At 35.3% G+C, this 18,442-nt stretch overlaps 1 protein-coding gene across 19 annotated transcripts in view; it reads right to left on the reverse strand.

The window, feature by feature from the left end:
* NRXN1 (neurexin 1) overlaps nt 1-18,442 on the reverse strand; it is a 1,136,768-nt gene that overhangs the window by 929,130 nt on the left and 189,196 nt on the right. Inside the window, exon 6 of one of the 19 annotated variants that reach the window (XM_047854336.1) lies at nt 11,837-11,877. The exons of the other annotated variants lie outside the window; for them this stretch is intronic. Within the exon in view, the coding sequence (XP_047710292.1) occupies nt 11,837-11,877 (41 nt within the window). The remainder of the gene's footprint in view (nt 1-11,836; nt 11,878-18,442) is intronic. 19 annotated transcript variants of the gene reach the window in all.

Here is an 18,442-nt window from a genome sequence, read left to right on the forward strand (position 1 = left end):
ATCATGACCTGAGCTGAAGTTAGCCGTTTAACCGAGTGAGCCACCCAGGCGCCCTCACTTCATTTAATGTTTTATAGTATCTTCTAGATATGATCTTGTACCTTTGTTTGATGGACTTTCTTAGATACTGTCAAAGCTCTGCAGGCCTCCAGATATCATCTATCCACACAGAGATATTAAGATCCCCATATTCGATTCAGCTCAATAAATTTTTTATACAAATAGTGAACTCCACTGGAGAGAAAGAAGCTTGATCACCTCATAATTATTTTTCCTTTGTTGAAAACAACTTTTAATACAGTAGGATTTGCCCCCAGTGGCTATTTCTATGCTGGACCGCCTTGTTGGCCATGGCAGTCTTATACAAGAGGGCTAAGTTAATCAGATATTCTCTTCTCAAAACCGGAAAGTTGAAAGAAGTTGGGAGCCATTGAAAATGAATCATAAAAATAAAAATGCTCTAAAAAAAAGTTACATGAAATTCTTAAGTTTTGATTATGAGCTGTCCCCAATATCCTCTTAATAAACTCTTTTTCTTGGTAGCCAGGATAAGTTTAGTTGCCTGAAGCCATGAGACCTAACCATCAGAACTATTTGTGTATCTGGATATATGAGACAATATAGATAAGTAAGCAGAAACCTTATGTTTCTGAGATGAACTCAGTAAGAGTGTGTGGGCTCTCTGAGTTTCCCATGGATATTTTAGTTCCTGGAAATTTCGTTTCAGAGAAGTAGTTTTTATTAGAGATAGAGGCACAGGTAGGTTCTCCTCATCTTTTTAAATTTCAAGTTTAATTCTAAATTCCATCCCTACTAAGCAGATTTTTTTAAATGATTGTTTTGTTTTGTTTTTTCTTCTTCTTACCTTCATGTTTGTGCCAAATTTTCAGTTTCATAACATGACAATATAATTCTCCAGAATAGTATGGAACTGGTAGCTGACTTTTAGTGTCATACAAATACCCAGTTTGCTTTATACACTAGATTGTACATTCCCCAAGAGCGAAACAGTAGAAGTCATTTCTATTTACAGCACTGTTGCAAAGAGAAAGAGCATTCTGAGTGGAACTGACTGTTCACTCTGAGTAACAGTGGTAGAAAGCAAGGAAAAACAGGGGTGAAATTTGGAAGATACTGAATAATAATAGGTTTCCAAGTTTGGATACCATTCCCTAATCAATGATGAACTATAGAAAGTTTTTAAGTAAGGATCACAAACTGAAAATATTTTAACCATGCATGATAGACTAGAACCTGGAAACTTAGTGCTAGCAGACCAAATAGCAACATTTGTATGAGGAGATAAACCATGAAATATGATGATGGCATCACCCATGGAAAATCGAGGTGTTTATATGTGAAGAAAAGTTGGATAAAGATTATCTATAGAACTTGGAAGCTGACAGGGTAAGGGAGTTGAAAGGTTCTAACAAGACTCAGTTTTGGAAACAGAATAAGATCCTGACAGGCAGCGGAAAACTTTATGGGTCAGTTGGTTTGGGAAGACAATGAAAACTAATGACAGAATTAATAGCTAAGGGTGAAGGTCAATGAAAGAGCAATATAAGTACAAGGCTCAGATATCATATATTCAATGTTTCTTTTTTTTCCAATCTATTTAAAAATAGTAAGGGGGTACACAGATACAGTGAGAAATCATGAAAATACTTAGTAATACTAATTCTATCAAAATTAAAACTTATTCTCTGTGGAAACAATGGGTAAGAATAATAAGACAAGACCAGGAGAATATGCAAATCTCATATCTGACAAAAAGACTTGCATCCAGATTATATTAATAACTCTCTAATCTCAACATTAACCAAATCTCCAATTTAAAAAATGGGCAAAATAATTGAACAAACACTTTACCAGATTGGATATACAGTTGGCAACTTAAGCACAGGAAAAAAAATATTCAATACCAATAGCCATTACACTGGGTGTTGTATGTAAGTTATGAATCACTAACTTCTACACCTGAAACTAATATTATACTGTGTACTAACTAGCTGAAATTTAAATAAAAAGTTGCAACTACAAAACAAATTACACATTAAAAAATCATTAGCCATTAGAAAAATGCATATTAACACTACAACGAAATACCACTGAATGAAAAGTACTGATAATACTAAGTGTTGGCAAGGATGTGGAACAACTGGAACACTAACACATTGTGGGGAATGCAAAATGTTATAGTTACTATGAAAATGTTCCAGCTACTTCTTATAAAGTTAAATTTACATTTACCATATGACCCAACTCTACTCTTAGGTATTTATCTTAAGAGAAAGGAAAGCATCCATCCATATGAAGATTTATATATCAATATTTAAAGCTGCTCTATTCATAATCATCAATGACAGGAAACTTAAATTTTCCCCACCAGGTGAATGGATATACAAACTGTGGTTTATCTCTTCAAGACATACTGATATTCAGCAACAAAAAAGGAGCAAACTATTGACACACATAAAGTGCGTGAATTGCAAAGGCAATGCTGAGAGAAAGAAATCAGTGATATACAGAATGATTTCATTTATAATGATATTCACAAAAAGATACAACTATTGTGATAGCAGATAGTTCAGCAGATGCCGGTGGTTAAAGGTGGAAGCATGGTATACCCACAAAATGAAAGCATAGGATGTTTTTTGGGTGATAGAACTAACATTCTTTAATCTCAATTGTGTTGGTGGCTATACAAATCTATTCATGTGTTAAAATTTATAGAATTCCCTACTCCATCCTTACAAGTCAATTTTATTTTATGCTAACTTAAGAACACAATAATTACATCTGTAAGGAAACACACAGATGCAAAGCAAGTGTTTCAATGCTGGCATTATTTTGCGTTCTGAGTCTTATAAATTAGTAATATTTCTCTATTAAAAAAACAACAAAAAAAGGTTAGAACCTTTTCTACCCAACAATTAAAACTAATTTGTACTATGCTCTACAAAATATGCGATGCAAAATTAGTTACCAAATCTATTAGCAAGTTTACATGGGTACCAACCGAGATGGCTGAATACCCAGCTGGGCTTGTTAGGAAAGTAAGGAATAGTTAAGAGACTAAAAAGGGGCACCTGGGTTGCTCAGTCGGTTGAGCGTCCGACTTCAGCTCAGGTCATGATCTCGTGGTCTGTGAGTTTGAGGCCCGCTTCAGGCTTTGTGCTGACAGCTCAGAGCCTGGAGGCTGCTTCGAATTCTGTGTCTCCCTCTCTCTCTGCCCCTCCCCCGCTCATGCTCTCTCTCTCTCTCTCTCTCTCTCTCTCTCTCTCTCTCTGTCAAAAATAAATAAACATTAAAAAAAAACGAGAGACTAAATAAAAAACATTCAAATAAACTGATCATGGGATGGTGTTGTTCCTACCTTTAAGATTATTTATAATCAGTTTTCATAATCTGAATGAATATGTTCTCTAGATGAACAGGGACAATAATAAATCATCAGTGAATAATGTTTTGTCAATTTATCAAAATGGGGCTCATGAGTACATCTTGGACTTCTCAGACAATTAACTGGTTTTCCAATTTTGAAGATCTGTTGCTCAGTTTCTTTTTGTGTGGGTTTAAAAACAATTCAACTGCTTGAATTTCATGAGGAAAGAAACAACCACAACAAAATCAATCCATGGTGGCCTTTCAAACTAAGACCTTTTCAAAAAAGTAGTCTAAATGATCAGACCAATTTCATGTGCCATTATGATTGTTGAATTAAGACAGGAATCATTGGTATAAAAAGTCTGAAAATCTGGATTTGAAGGGTGCTGATAACAAACGAGGTAATTTCATGTAAATTATTAAATCATTTTGGGCCTTAGTTTACTCATTTGTAAAATGAAGTTTCTGGATTAGATAAGTAGCTCTTTTTTAAAAAAAAAGTGTTTATTTTTGAGAGAGAAGGACACACACACACACAGAGAGAGAGAGAGAGAGAGAGAGAGCGCAAGGGAGGGCAGAGAGAGAGAGAGGGAGACACAGAATCTGAAGCAGGCTCCAGGCTCCAGGCTCCAAGCTGTCAACACAGAGCCTGCTCATGCCTGCTTTGAGCAAGGCTCAAACTCACGAATCATGAGATCATGACCTGAGCTGAGGTCAGACACTTAACTGACTGAGCCACCCAGGCACCCCAGATAAGTAGTTCTAATCTTTACTATATTTTTCCTCTCATCCTCTCTCTCCCTCTGCCCCCCCTTTCTCCCTTTCCTTCTCTGTGTACGTGTGTGTGTGTGTGTGTGTGTGTGTGAGCGCGTTTGTGTGTATGTAACTTAAATTCTTAGGTAGGGCACAACACCAGGTCTGTGTTACAGCTCCAAGCTACTTTTATTCCTTTGTAATAAAGAGCCCTAATGATGCTCAGCCAGATAGTCCTTAGATCACACTTTGAGAAACAGTGAACTAGAGAGGCCATCCCCACTTCTTACAGCTGTAATGCTCTATGATTCAGTCAATGTCTTTGTAGCCTACTTTTATACTGTCCTTCCCTGCTCTTTAGCAGGGCAAACCAGGCTATTAGATTTGTCCTCTTTCATATCAGAAAGGCAAAGAAATTACTAGGGTTTCCCTTAGATCTGTATTTTCTGTGAATAATACAGATAACCTCAGACAGCCCAGGGAGAGCTTACTTTTCAAAACTGCTTTCAGATGGGGTATCTTCTACTCTGTAGTCTCACCTTCCCTATAATTTTTGTAATTCAAACAGGGCTCATAAACCACAATTGATCTTAAAGGAGTCACCTTTTAGACTGTCTCCTCAAAAAGATTTAAACTCCTAAGTGCAATATGGAATAATATGATAGAGATGAAAATCTAGTTATATCCTTAAAATAAGATTGCATTTAGGCAAACTAAAAGGCCTACCAAAGAAAATGATGTTTGACCTTTACTTTCAATTTCTTACGTAATTCTGTCTTGTTTTTCAACAATAAAGAGACAATTACATTTAAAATATTTTTATATTTAGTTAAGGGAATTCTGCTATTGGTTCTAAAAGAATGTTTAATTTTATTTCAAAAGTAAATTCTAGTAGATTAATCTTATCCCGTGACTTAAAGAATGTAAATGTTTCCAATAATAATGATAATTGGCATGCCAGTAGATGACATTTGCTTTGAGAATATTAAAATTCTCCGAGGAAATATGGTTATAAACATTCAAAATTAAACTTTGAGATAATTAATTATTTTAATTCTAAGTGAATAATAAATCTCCAGAAGTAAAAATAATCTTTAAATGCTAGAAAAATCAGCATAATCACATTCATTTATGCTGCCCAAATACACACGTGTGGAAGAACATTTCTGCCCAAATCAGACAAGGATATTGGGTTAGAATTCAAGCTCTTTTTTTCTTAAAGAAATAGATTGTTTTGGGGCAGGTAATGTAAGCTTTGAGTCCTATTTTCTTTGTCTGTAAAATAGGGACAGTTTTGGGCACATCACCAAATCTCTTGATCTTAATTCTTGAAATTAGATGAAGGTAATAGTTAAAGGCCTCTGTTAATTCTTATGTTCTAATACCTAAATTGTGATGCTTGAGAACTTTAATATTCTCTTCACATCTGCTAAATATGAAAACATGCTATCAGTTACTGTAAACCATAAAATGAGTTGCATAGTTATAGTTTTGGAATTTAATAAGAAAAAGAGGCATGTCTCTGGCTTTAATCATTCATAGTAATAGAACAGGTTTTATTTTTCACTTTAAAATGTTTTGTTCCTATTTTCCTTCTGTGATTTTCTATAATATTGATCTAGGATACAAACTTGAGGATCCTTCAGGTTTTTATAGGAAAAATATTTAAGTCACTAAAGAATCACCATTATAAGAAATTTTGGGGCCAACAGATACTGATTGTAGCAATATCTATAGATACCGATTCATTTATGTAAGATTTAAAAATCAGATATAACTGAAATAAATCATCTTGAACAGCAATTCAAAGTCAACATCCAGAGTGCACAGTCATGTCTGAGTTTTCAATGTTAAAAAGTATAAATCCTAAAGATACCCTGCACAGCCTCATCACCTTAATGACACTTTGCTCTGTAAAAAGAAGTCCACCCTGGTTATCACTGTATTCCCAGGGGAAAACACAATGCCTGCTACTTAATAGGTGTTAATGTTCTGTAATTGAAGAATGAACTAATGAATAATGTATAATAGTTCTTAGGAAACAATAGAAGTGTATAACCTTCTATATCTACTTCTATCTAACCTTCTATCTAACCTTCTATATCTACTTATAGCCAAGTAAGAATCCAACTGAATATTCTGAAGATTGGCATAAAGAGATCATATGGGTGAGATCAATCAATTATTTAATTGGAAACTGATCATCTTCTTTGCATTAGGTTGAGGAAATATAACATAAAGGTTTAGGGAAGAAATAACATTTGTGTCAGAGAAGAATAGGTAAGAATTCAGGCTGTTAACTTGGACAAGTAATTTCACCCTAGTGAGGCTCACTTTCTTAACTTATAAATTCTGGAAAAAGAATTTTAACTTTTGATGCTACTGAAAGATTTAAATGTCACAAATTTTATAAAACATTTAGCATGGTAGCCAGCACATATCAGTTGCTCAATAAACAATTGGTTACGACAGCTATTAAAAATCACCATTTACATAATTCACAGCTTTCCACAACAGGTTGGTGTCAATTTAATAGATAAGAAGCAAGATGATTCTTTTTTTTTTATCTTCTGGATATTGTTCAAGGCATAAAGAGATTCAAGACATAAAGACATTAAAAATATCATTTAAGTCCTCTTTGCTTATGTTGTATTGCTAGCACCAAGATTAATAATACTTTCCTTTCCTTACAGCATGCAAATACTAATCATTTTTCATACAAATTCAAGCCCCACCTCCTCTACGACACTTGAGGAATTTCTTCTATACAACCTCTCCTTCCTGTGACCTATCATATGCATTTTAGCAGGCTGTGTTGATGCTGGTTTCATCTCTGCAACTACATAATGAGCTCCTTAAGGGTAGAGGTCATGTACAACAATTACACTATTTTGCTTTTTTTCTCTGTACTCCTAGTGCTGTCCTCTTTTAATATTGTTTCATGCATTATATAAGTTGGTTCTTTTCCCTTTTCATCAAATAAATTGCATGCCAGGACTGTTAGGAACTTCTTTGCCTTACTTGTACACATGTATCTAGTCTAACAAGAGGCTGGTACAATATGTGCTTAATTGAGAGATAACTATGGTTGACCACTAAAGTGATAACTACCTTCCCACTAAGAAACATGCATCTCATTTCCTGCCCTGGCACAGCTGGGTCTCCGGGAAAACTTAGCACTACTATGTGCATACCGGCCTCCCTCCAGAGTACATCCAGGGTCAAGGCTTAAAAGGTTAAGTAGAGAGGGGTGGGGCCCATGGCAAAGTGGAGAATTCATGCTGTGCTAAAAAACATTCAAATAAAAAAAGAAGAAAAACGAAGGGAAAAAAGTCACTTTATCAGCCAAACTAACCGTTTCTGTGTGCCATATTTGCCTGAAGACTGCCAGTTTTCTTCCCGTCCATGTTACTGTTCTTCTTTTTTTTTCTTTTTTTTTTTTTTACAATTTTTAAAAATGTTTTTATTTATTTTTGAGACAGAGAGAGACAGAGCCCGAGCAGGGAAGGGGCAGAGAGCCAGGGAAACACAGAAACTGAAGCAGGCTCCAGGCTCTGAGCTGTCAGCACAGAGCCGGATGCAGGGTTCGAACTCACAGACCATGAGATCATGACCTGAGCTGAGATCATGACCTGAGCTGACGTCAGACGCCCAACCAACTGAGCCACCCAGTGCCCCCATGCTACTGATCTTCTGAGAACAAAAGCCTCAATCCTTCTAGAAAAATGGATATCCTGGGCCAGTCTTTATTTCAAAAGCTTGTCATTGTGTCTCCATAACTATATTTACATTTGCCACATAACATGTCTTAATTTGGGTTTAAAAATATCATTTCTGAAATGATATCAAATAACATTTTTCTTTATATTTTATAATATATAGTTTATATATTTATTATAAATTAATATTTCCATTTGGTTAATGTATTTAAAGTGGCATAACAAACTAATACTATAAAGTTACTTGTAAATAAAATTTGTATTTTCTTTCTTTCTTTCCCTTTCATTCCCTTTCCTCCTTTCTTCCTTTCTTTCTTTCTTTCTTTCTTTATTTCTTTCTTTCTTTCTTTCTTCCTTTCGAGAGGGTGCGAGTGTGCACAGGGCAGAGACAGAGGGAGACAGGGGCAGAATCCCATGAGGGGGAGAGAGAGAGAGAGAGAGAGAGAGAGAGAGAGAGAGGTGGTACTCACTTGAATCAGTGTTTGACCTCATGAACTGTGAGATCATGACCTGAGCCGAAGTCAGATGTTTAACTGACTGAGCCACCAGGAGCCCTTATAATTTGTATTTTAAATTATAGTTTGTTATATATAAACTAAAAATTATATAATCCATAACTTTGTAACTTAATTTCCTATATCTCTAAATTGCATAAATGATTTAAGCCAACAAAACCATGTAAATGCTTACAATATGAAAGATTGTATTGCTAGATACTGAACATGTTCATGATGGTTAGAAGTGGCACTTGAGAGATTTCTATTATGCAGCACTTGATGATAGATTTCATCAACTCAGATTCTGACAGTAGTATTTAACTTGGCATATGTAAGTTGGTACCTGATTTCAACTTTACTATTGACGACTTTCTCACAATAGTCATTTAAGCAAATATTACAGAAAAAAATAGATTGGCATTCTTAATATTTACAATTAAATTTTTCTCAATTAGCTAGATGTTCTAAAAATTCCACAAGACAAAATTATCATCAAAAATGCATTCATCCTATTAAGAATTATGATAGTATCTTCACTTTTGGTGAAAACTCCAACAGCCCTTTTTCTTTTCATGAAAAAATTTAATTTTTCATAAAAACACAATTGAGTATTCATATCCTATTTCCAAAGAATCATTGAAAATGATCCTACTTCGGGGTGCCTGGGTGGCTCATTCGGTTCGGCATCCTACTCTTGGTTTCCTCTCAGATCATGATCTTGTGGTGTCGTGAGTTCGAGCCCCACATTGAACTCTGCACTGACGGTGCTGCAGAGCCTGCTTGGGATTCTCTCTCTCTCTCTCTCTCTCTCTCTCTCTCTCTCCCTCTTTCTCTCTGTCCCTCCCCCACTCACACTGTCTCTCTCAAAATAAGTAAATGAACTTTAAAAAGTTTTAAAACATGATTCTACTTCATATTTCCAATAGTATTTTGCTTATTGTATATGGATAACAATTTTTATACAGTACTATCTTACAATGCTGAGGTTAGGTCAAATGTTTTTTTTTTTTTCCCAAATCTACATATCTATTTATTTACATTGTAATTTTTGAGATATATTAAAAATATTCAAAAACCTCAAACATTGGGGGCACCTGAGTGGTTCAGTCGATTATGCATATAACTTTCAATCTCTGCTCAGGTCTTGATCTCAGGATCATGAGTTGAAGCCTACACTGGGCTCCACTCTGGGCGTGAAGGCTATTTAAACAATAAGTAAATAAAAATAAAAAAATAAAATAAAAACCTCAAGCTTTGGAGATTTATATATAATTGTATTTTGAAATAATAGCAAGTACACTTAGAGCAAATACATTATTGAAAACTTATTTCTTCCAAGTGTCACAAACCAAAATCAGATAGGTCAGTTCTGAGAATTCATTTTTACAGATAAAGAAGTTCAAGCTATGAAGTTAAATGATCTCATGTTGGAACTCAAATACTCCAATGTTTTACTTTTCTATGTTGATTTTGTAGTTGAAATGCAAAGTTACATTTCTATAAAGATGGCCCCGCTTTAAAAATTTCTCTTCATTTTGTAAGCTAAACAATGTTGAATTATTATCTTAACTCATAACTTTGTTTTCTGATTAAGCAAAACAGAGGGACACTAAGGAATGGAGACAGTAATACTAAAAAATCAAGATATAAGAAAAAAATAGTCAACCAGATGAAAAATACCAAAAATACCATTTCTATACTTACGTAAACATATCACATTGCATAGTCATATGTTAGTTATATAGTAGAACGTTCTACAAATATGTTTGAATTGACTATTGATCAGAGACATATATCAGCAGCAGTGAGAAAGACAGCAGCATGTTGATGAAAGGAAACTTTATGTCTTAAAAACATGCTTGTTAGATTATACATTTTGTAGACTATAAGGATGGGTTGCATGAAATAGAGGAGTGTCAGAAAGAGCATTCTCTCATGGTTCATATCATTTTCAAACCAACATTCGTTCCCCTTCCCTTCTTGCCACCCCCACTAAGAATCAGAAATATTCTTAACATGGACACAACACAATGAACCCACCAAAATGAATAAATCATTCTCAGGTATGCACTCTGAGAAGTGGCAAATAAGAACAATGGCAATGGTAAAACAAAAAAAGATATGCACTTAAAAAATACTATTTTAGGAGAAAAATAGTGGAATGATCTTGGATTAGGACACGCACACAAGGTCATAACACATGCTTTCTCTTGACCAAGATAAGAAATGAACTGAGTCAGCAATGTGTTAGAATCTCTGGTAACAAGAGTTCAGGAGCATTCTTCTACTAAGACCATTTCCCATCATGCATCAGAGAGTAATGGGCCTTTCAGAAGAAAACATATTAGATATGCCCAATTGAGGCTTCACACACAACTTCTGCTAACAGCTTTTTAAATCTCAGTGAAGATGGCAAAGGGGCTAGTGGATTTGCCCAACTCTTTTGACCACATGTTTCTGGAGGTCTGAAATGAAATTGAGTTTGATTTGACTAATATTTGAAAAGAATTAAAATTATGAGAAAAAGTACAAATTAAGATATATGTTACCTATTCTAATATCTTGAAAAAATTAAACCTTACTGTGTGGATATCACTGGCAATTTGCTAGGTTCTATACCTGAGAAGCATTTAGCCCTAGCAGTGATCAATTAAATTACCACTATTTATGAATAGTATTTTCTATAATAATAGTAAGAAGGAAATATTTTTTATTACATTAGAGATGCATGCAAAAATATTTTTATGTAAGTCAGAAAAAGAAACAATAAGTTTTAACAGATTTAAGTGGTTCGATGTGCTTGACATTTATGAAACATAGTTTTTATAAAATGAAATAATTCCATTTTTACCAGGAAACAGAAATTTTGTATAGAAGCCCTTTTCAGAAGTATTCCTAGAAATTTCTAAATTTGAATTCATGGTAATCCACACTGAGTTGATTTCTTTACTTTGGTTACTAATTTGGAATTCTATTATGTTACCAATCCTTCAATATTCTGTATTACTGGCCTCTTGAGATTTCTGTCTGAGTGAAACACAGCTAAAAATTATCCCCATCTAGCTTGTTCTTACGAAGTGGCAGGGAATAAATGGCTGAAAAAAAGGCTGCTTAAATTTTATAGAAGTTTTGTTGTCTACTACCAAACTGCCAAGTTCAATATAAATCCTGTAATCCATCTTTACTCTTCTAAATTATGTTTGTTTACAATGATGTTAGTTTACACATTAATCTGAAAACTGTTATAAAGAATTTTAAAAATATAAATATAAATCATGAAAATCATTGCATCTTCCATAATGATCCATGAGATCTTTATATTTAGATAATGGTAAAGGAACAGATAAGTATGGTTTTAAAAATTATTTGAGAGTATATCAAAGCAATATTTTTTTTAATTTACCATTATTCTCCTTGATATTACCTAGAGCTATAGTCATGTAGAACCTAAACTAATTGTTATGAGTTAAACTGTACCCTGCCCCCCAAAAAGTATGTTGTGGCCCAAATCTTCAATACTTCAGAATGTGGCCTTATGTGGAAGTAACGTTCTTGTACAGGTAATCATGTTAACAACATTAGATCACTGGCTAAGCTCTAGTCTGGTATGACTTCTAAGAAAGGGGAATTAGGACATAGACTCAGGACATGCGCAGAGAGAAGACAATGCAGTAACACACAGGGAGACAGCCATGTGACCGCAGTGATGCATCCAAGAGCCAGGGAACACCAAGGGTTAGCAGAAAATACCAGAAGCTGGAAGAGGCAGAGAACGATTCTCCCTAAAACTGTCAGGGACAACATGGCCATGCTGATACCTAGATTTCAGAGTTCAAGCCTCCAGAACTGTGAGACAATAAATCTCTATTGTTTTAGGAACTCAGTTTTTGGTACTTTAATACTGCAGCTTTAGGAAACTAATACAGGAACCTTAAAGAACGTATGATCCCATAAGTCAAAAAATGATGTAAGAAATTTAGGAGGTGTCCTGCTGCCCAAGATCACCGACCTACTTCAGACAGAACTCTAGAAACAAGGGCCTACTTTTCTGGACTACAAATTCAGGGATGCCTCTTCCCCACCTTAGAGAATGAAAGTTGAGAATTCTCAATTTTAAAAGGTTCATCAAAAGTTCATTCCTTTAGACTATTTTATTTAGAGTCTTATGTTAAAACTGAAAATAAATATTAGTACTATGCTTCTGTTGCAATTGTTTCTAAGCAGCCATGCTCCAATTTCTAAAGCTATATTTTCAATTTGATTCAAGATAAAATTAAGACTTCTTATTAACCCATTTGATACTTGATTTCTATCAAATGATTCATTTGTTACTACATGAAAGGTGATGTGACTTTAAAACTTATTAAGACAGGGGTGCCTGGCTGGCTCAGTCAATAGAGTACATAACGTTTGACCTCAGAGTCATGAGTTCAAGCCCGTGTTGGGTGTGGGACCTGCTTAAAAAAACATTATTAAAACAGGATGAAGAGGAAAATGAAAGTATCATGTATCATGAAAGATTAGACTATCGTTTCTTTAGTTACTCAATATTTTTGGTAATATTTGAATTATGTAATCTCCTAAAATACTAATCTTACAAAACCCTTATAGACATCATGAAACATCTCATTGTTTATTTCACTTGTAAGAATAGTTATTTCTTCCAACTACTTTGGGAAATTCATAAAGGCACAGAGAGACTTCTATGCCTCTAAAATGTATCACTATGCCAAACACAAAATTGATGTTCTAAAATGGAGAAATACATCCATTCAGGGGCATTTATTTAGCAGTTAATATGTGCCAGATATTACCATGTATGCTTGGAATAGAGCAATGAAGAAATCATACAAAAATCCCTGCCATTACTGAGCTTATGTTCTAATGAAAAGTGATAGGGAAGAAATAAAATAAATAGATTATATAGTATATTGGAAGATGATAAATAACCTTGGAGAAAAACAAGCCTGGGGGCAAGAATTAAGGAATACTGGGGGCTGCTGCCATTTTAGTTAGGGCTATATAGCAAGGCTGAGGATTTCAACTTGACATTGACACTTGAGCAAAGACAGAGAATGCACGTTTGAGCTGTTGTAAGCTTTAAGACCTAGTAGCATGTTTTCATTGTCAAGAAATAAGATGGCACTACTTCCTGGCTTGTCTAGGATGGTCCTAGTTTATATGTCTCTTATCCTAGTAAAACTATGAGTAGCTCCCCCTTAACTCTTACTGGGGTTTCAGATTGAATGATACATTACATTGTCAGACTACTTAGACCATCATCTCTACACAGTATATACCAATGTTTGTTAAATGAATGAATAAAAAAATCATACACAGTATATACCATCATCATCTCTACACAGTATATACCGATGTTTGTTAAATGAATGAATAAAACAATCATATCTCCATCTCATCTGCTATTTGTCAAATGTTTAACCTCCTTATATAGCAATATGGCCATCAATCCTAAAACTTTGAGACCAAGATTAGTGCCGAGAGAATCTTTTAATATCCTTAGGTGAAAAGCTCAAAAGATATACTTATGATTAGCATCAACAATAACAATTTTCTCTCACTATGTAAGTTTTATTTAGTATCCTCCTTGTCTTTCATTTCACCGCTGAGACCAACATCTTTATAGAGGTCCAGATGGTGCAGAGAGATTATAACAATGAAAGGTAGCTCATGCTGAGGGCCTAAAGGAAGAACAAATCACGGCTTGCCTGAAAGACCAATTTCAATTACATACTTACTATGTCCTTATCAGATGAGGCACTTGCTCTGCCTTGTGCAACTTTAGATAACATGTGAGTGAATCGGTAGGTAGTTGTATGCTAAAGAGGGGTTTCATGTGCAATTAAAATTCTTCCTACCATAAATAAGCTGCATCACATCCATTTTAGAAGTGGGGAATTCATCGAAAATGATTAACTGTCTAGAAATCCCATGTTAATTATCAGAGAGTGTATGTTACAAAAGACTGTAGGATTCCTGTTACAAGAGGAAACTTTGAAGCATTCCATGTTTGTCAGGCTGGCCCATCCAATTTGTAGAAGTAGGCTGTCAGAAAAAGACAAAGACTTCACCTCAGATATGTAATTTACTTTCCCCACCCAATTCCAGATTTAGGAAGAAATGCTAATTAGGGTTTGAGTCTCATTTTGGAGCCTGCATAAATTCAGCCCTGTCAACTTTGCCTATGCCCCTCTGCAAAGCGGGAAATAGTGATGTTCTACATACCATGCTAATGTATAAATAACTTCTATGCTCATTTAGCCACTTTGGCACATCCAAGAAAATGACATTATGAATGAGCTACATTACCTAGAGGAAACAGACAGACTAAATGTGGGCTCCTACACAGCTTAATATGCATCTAATGTACAACTTAAGCGGTATCTTCCACACTAAGTGACAGGCAATTTATCTCCATACATCAGTATGTGTCATGAATATGACACATCTTTATTGTTGAAGGAATTTGAAATTTACAGCCATAACTTGCTTTTCCTATCTCCATTTATTAACAACCTACTTGCAGAAATCAAATTAATTGCCACATTCATGCCTACGCTTGCCTGCATTTAATTAATTTTGTTTAAGCTTTTCCTATCCTTTATTGAAATCAATTCAAGCAAGAGGTCACTGTCTAAAAATGACAGGGTTACATATGTGTGTGTATGTGTGCATATTTTGCATTACGAAAATCTCTCTATTTCTGTTTATGTAAACAATCTATGTTAGTCACAGGACATACCTCAGTTTAATATCTGTTATTTAGAGCACTTGTTTTCTGGTGAGACAAATGTCAACAGTTTTTGAAAACTAAGCACTGTTTATTGTTTAGCTGGCAGTTATAAGTAAGCACATCTAACATTTCTGTTATTTCTATGAAAAGGTAGTCTATAATTCCTGTGACCCAAAAGGTTTCTGGAAAAATTCCCAGGTAATTTCATAAGATTTTCATACTCTTGGCACCAATTCCCTGCTGTTGTTTTTCAAAGCCATTTATTAACCCTAGATGTACATATTTGGTATTTAACTTAATGAAGCAGAATTCGTTTTGATGACTAATTTGTGGAAGAAAACAAAGTCTTTTACATGTGACAGACCTAAGTCTTATTGACTAAAACTGGTTTACATTAACCAATAAACACAATTTTATGCAAAGAATGTTTCATTTTGACCACATAATACCAAATAACTAACTTGGCTGAATTTTTCACAGGTTTCTTAGTCCCCAAATGGACACAGCCTCTCCTTATAAAGGCCACTGGGTCTACTTTTCTTCTTTCCAAGCATCTCATCTGTGAGTGGACAGGTAACCTGTAACCAGCAGAATTGCTCACCAATTAACCTTTCACTAAACCATCACCTGCCACTTGGCCCTGCCAAATTTATCCCCTTTAAATGGTTTTATATTACTATTCACAATACTATTTAGATTATAAATGCATGTTACTATATACGGGGAACAGTGAGTGGCTGAAGGAAAAACATTCTAAATTTTTTTTAATGTTTATTTATTTTTGAGAGAGAGAGACAGAATGTGAGTGGGGGAGAAACAGAGAGAGAGAGAGAGAGAGAGAGAGAGAGAGAGAGAGAGAGACAGTATCCGAAGCAGGCCCCAGGCTCTGAGCTGTCAGCACAGAGCCTCATACGGGGCTCGAACCCATGGACCGTGAGATCACGACCTGAGCCGAAGTCGGACACTTAACCAACAGAGCCACCCAGGTGCCCCTGAAGGAAAAACATTCTAATAATTATTGAAGGGTATCAACAATTTAGAAGAATGTCTGACTCTTAGGTAATTTCTTAAATCATCTTTACAGAATACAACTGTAAATAAGTCACATGTTGTACAATGCTGAAGATTCTTTGAGATTGACTCCTTAAGTCAATTACAGAATGCCAAATAAACTAAAGCCAAAAATTTATGGAGATCCCAGCCAAAATTACATAATATAGAATAAATGCAGCATGACATCAGGATATCAGTGTTAGGAAGATCTACTTTAATGGCTCAACATGTATATTTTTGCCCCTGGAAATTAAATTGATGCTAGTTTTTGTAGCTTGGTCAAATTGTCTATGAGCAATGAACTGGTAACGAATAGCTGATTTATGAAGATGACCCCCAAAGTAGATGATCACTAAAAATTCAAGTAATGACTCTCTATGGAACCCCTTCTAGTTTCACATTGCTTTTATGAAGCAAGACTGATTGCTTTATTATAAAGTTTCATGTCAGTAAATAATATTTTCCTACCCCTGCTAGCAAAGCAGGCCTTTGGACTGTTTGGTTCTTAAGATTATATACGTAGTTTTTGTTACAAGAATCTTATCTGATCTTGTCCCTTTGGCATTTATTAGAGAGATACTACATCACTTACACAAGTCTGGAAGCAGTAAAGGTGAAGTCTGTGTATATAGTATTATTATCTCCAGAAAGAAAAGAAAAGAAAAGAAAAGAAAAGAAAAGAAAAGAGAAAAGAAAACAGGAGGGGAGGGGAGGGGAGGGCGGGGAGAGGAAAGGAAGGAAAGGGGAAAGAAGGAAGGAAGGAAGGAAGGAAGGAAGGAAGGAAGGAAGGAAGGAGAAAGGGAGAGAGAGAGATAGGGAGGGAAAGGGAGGAAGGGAGAATGGAGAAAGAAAGAAAGAAAGAAAGAAAGAAAGAAAGAAAGAAAGAAAGAAAGAAATGAAGGAAGGAAGATTGAGATTGACAGATCAGGGAGCCAGAAGGCTGGGAGCTCAGTGGAGGACATCAACTAGCTTGGATATAATACTCATGCTGGGACCATGGATCCAGGGCCAGGAAACCACATCATTCAAGCTCCTGTTTCTGTGGAAGGGGTATCACCAGGACTCTTCCTCATCAAGCCATTAACTCCATTAATTAAAAGGTCCCCCCCCCCCATGGAGGCTTATAAACAATGTTTAAAATACCATGTACACTGCAAACTTGCCATAAGGTACATTATTTTTCAATGTATTAAATTTCTGCTTTTGATGTGTAAGTCAGTTTCCCTACCTTACAGAAGACAACAGTTGTAAATGAGAAAATATTAGAAAATGAGGAAAAGGATGCTACAGTTTTGAACTAAAGATGGAGAGACTTCCCTCCGTCAGAAGGACTTCCGATGTTTTCCCCTATTAGCTTAATATGTACCCTGTTGTAGAATATGCCTCTTGTGGAACTGCCCCACATACCTTTGGATTTCATGTCCTACATAAAGAGTAGAAGCCCATACAGTGGTAATTCCCACTGAGAACGGAAACTATCTATCCTGGAACCGGTTCCTATTTATTAACATGACTTGGCTGTTACACTTTCCTCATTAGTATAAATTAACTATTCTAGGAGACTTGTGCCCAGCAAATAACTTGATTGTGAAAAACTCCCAGACTCACTCAGTTTTCAATAACACATGATTAATATCCTAAGATTCTTCAGCATCTCTTTCTTCAAAATTCTGCAACTGCTACTTTTTACCAATCCTTAACTGTTACATTAAGATCTATACCTATTTTGGGGGCACCTGAGTGGCTCAGTCAATTAAGTGTCTGACCTTGGCCAAGGTCATGATCTCATGGTTTGTGAGTTCAAGCCTCATGTCAGGCTCTGTACTGACGGCTCAGAGCCTGCTTCAGATTCTGTGTCTCCCTCTCTCTCTGTCCCTCCCCCACTCTCTCTCTTTGTCTCTCTCTCTCTGTCTCTCTCTCTCCCTTCCTCAAAGATAAATAAACATTAATTTTTTTTAAAAAAAGATCTTTTCCTATTTTCAATTAAGTCCCTATACTGAAAGACCACCTTAAGCCAAATTTCTAATTCTCAATTTACTCTGACCTTGTCTTTACTTCTCCAAGACCATGTCATAGCCCAGTCTAGTAGTCCCCTACCACAGTAAGCAAAGCATTCAGCTTTGTCTTAACAACAGATTGTGTTGGTGATATTTGGAGAGCAGGCATTTGACATTAACTATTTCTTACACAAAAGATAAGAGTGCACAGATTAGTGGGAGAAGACTGTTCTCCTAAAAGGTAGAGATCATTTATTAGAATTCCTCCTGAAGAAAATG

This window comes from Prionailurus viverrinus, chromosome A3, assembly GCF_022837055.1.
Source record: "Prionailurus viverrinus isolate Anna chromosome A3, UM_Priviv_1.0, whole genome shotgun sequence".
Taxonomy (NCBI): domain Eukaryota; kingdom Metazoa; phylum Chordata; class Mammalia; order Carnivora; family Felidae; genus Prionailurus; species Prionailurus viverrinus.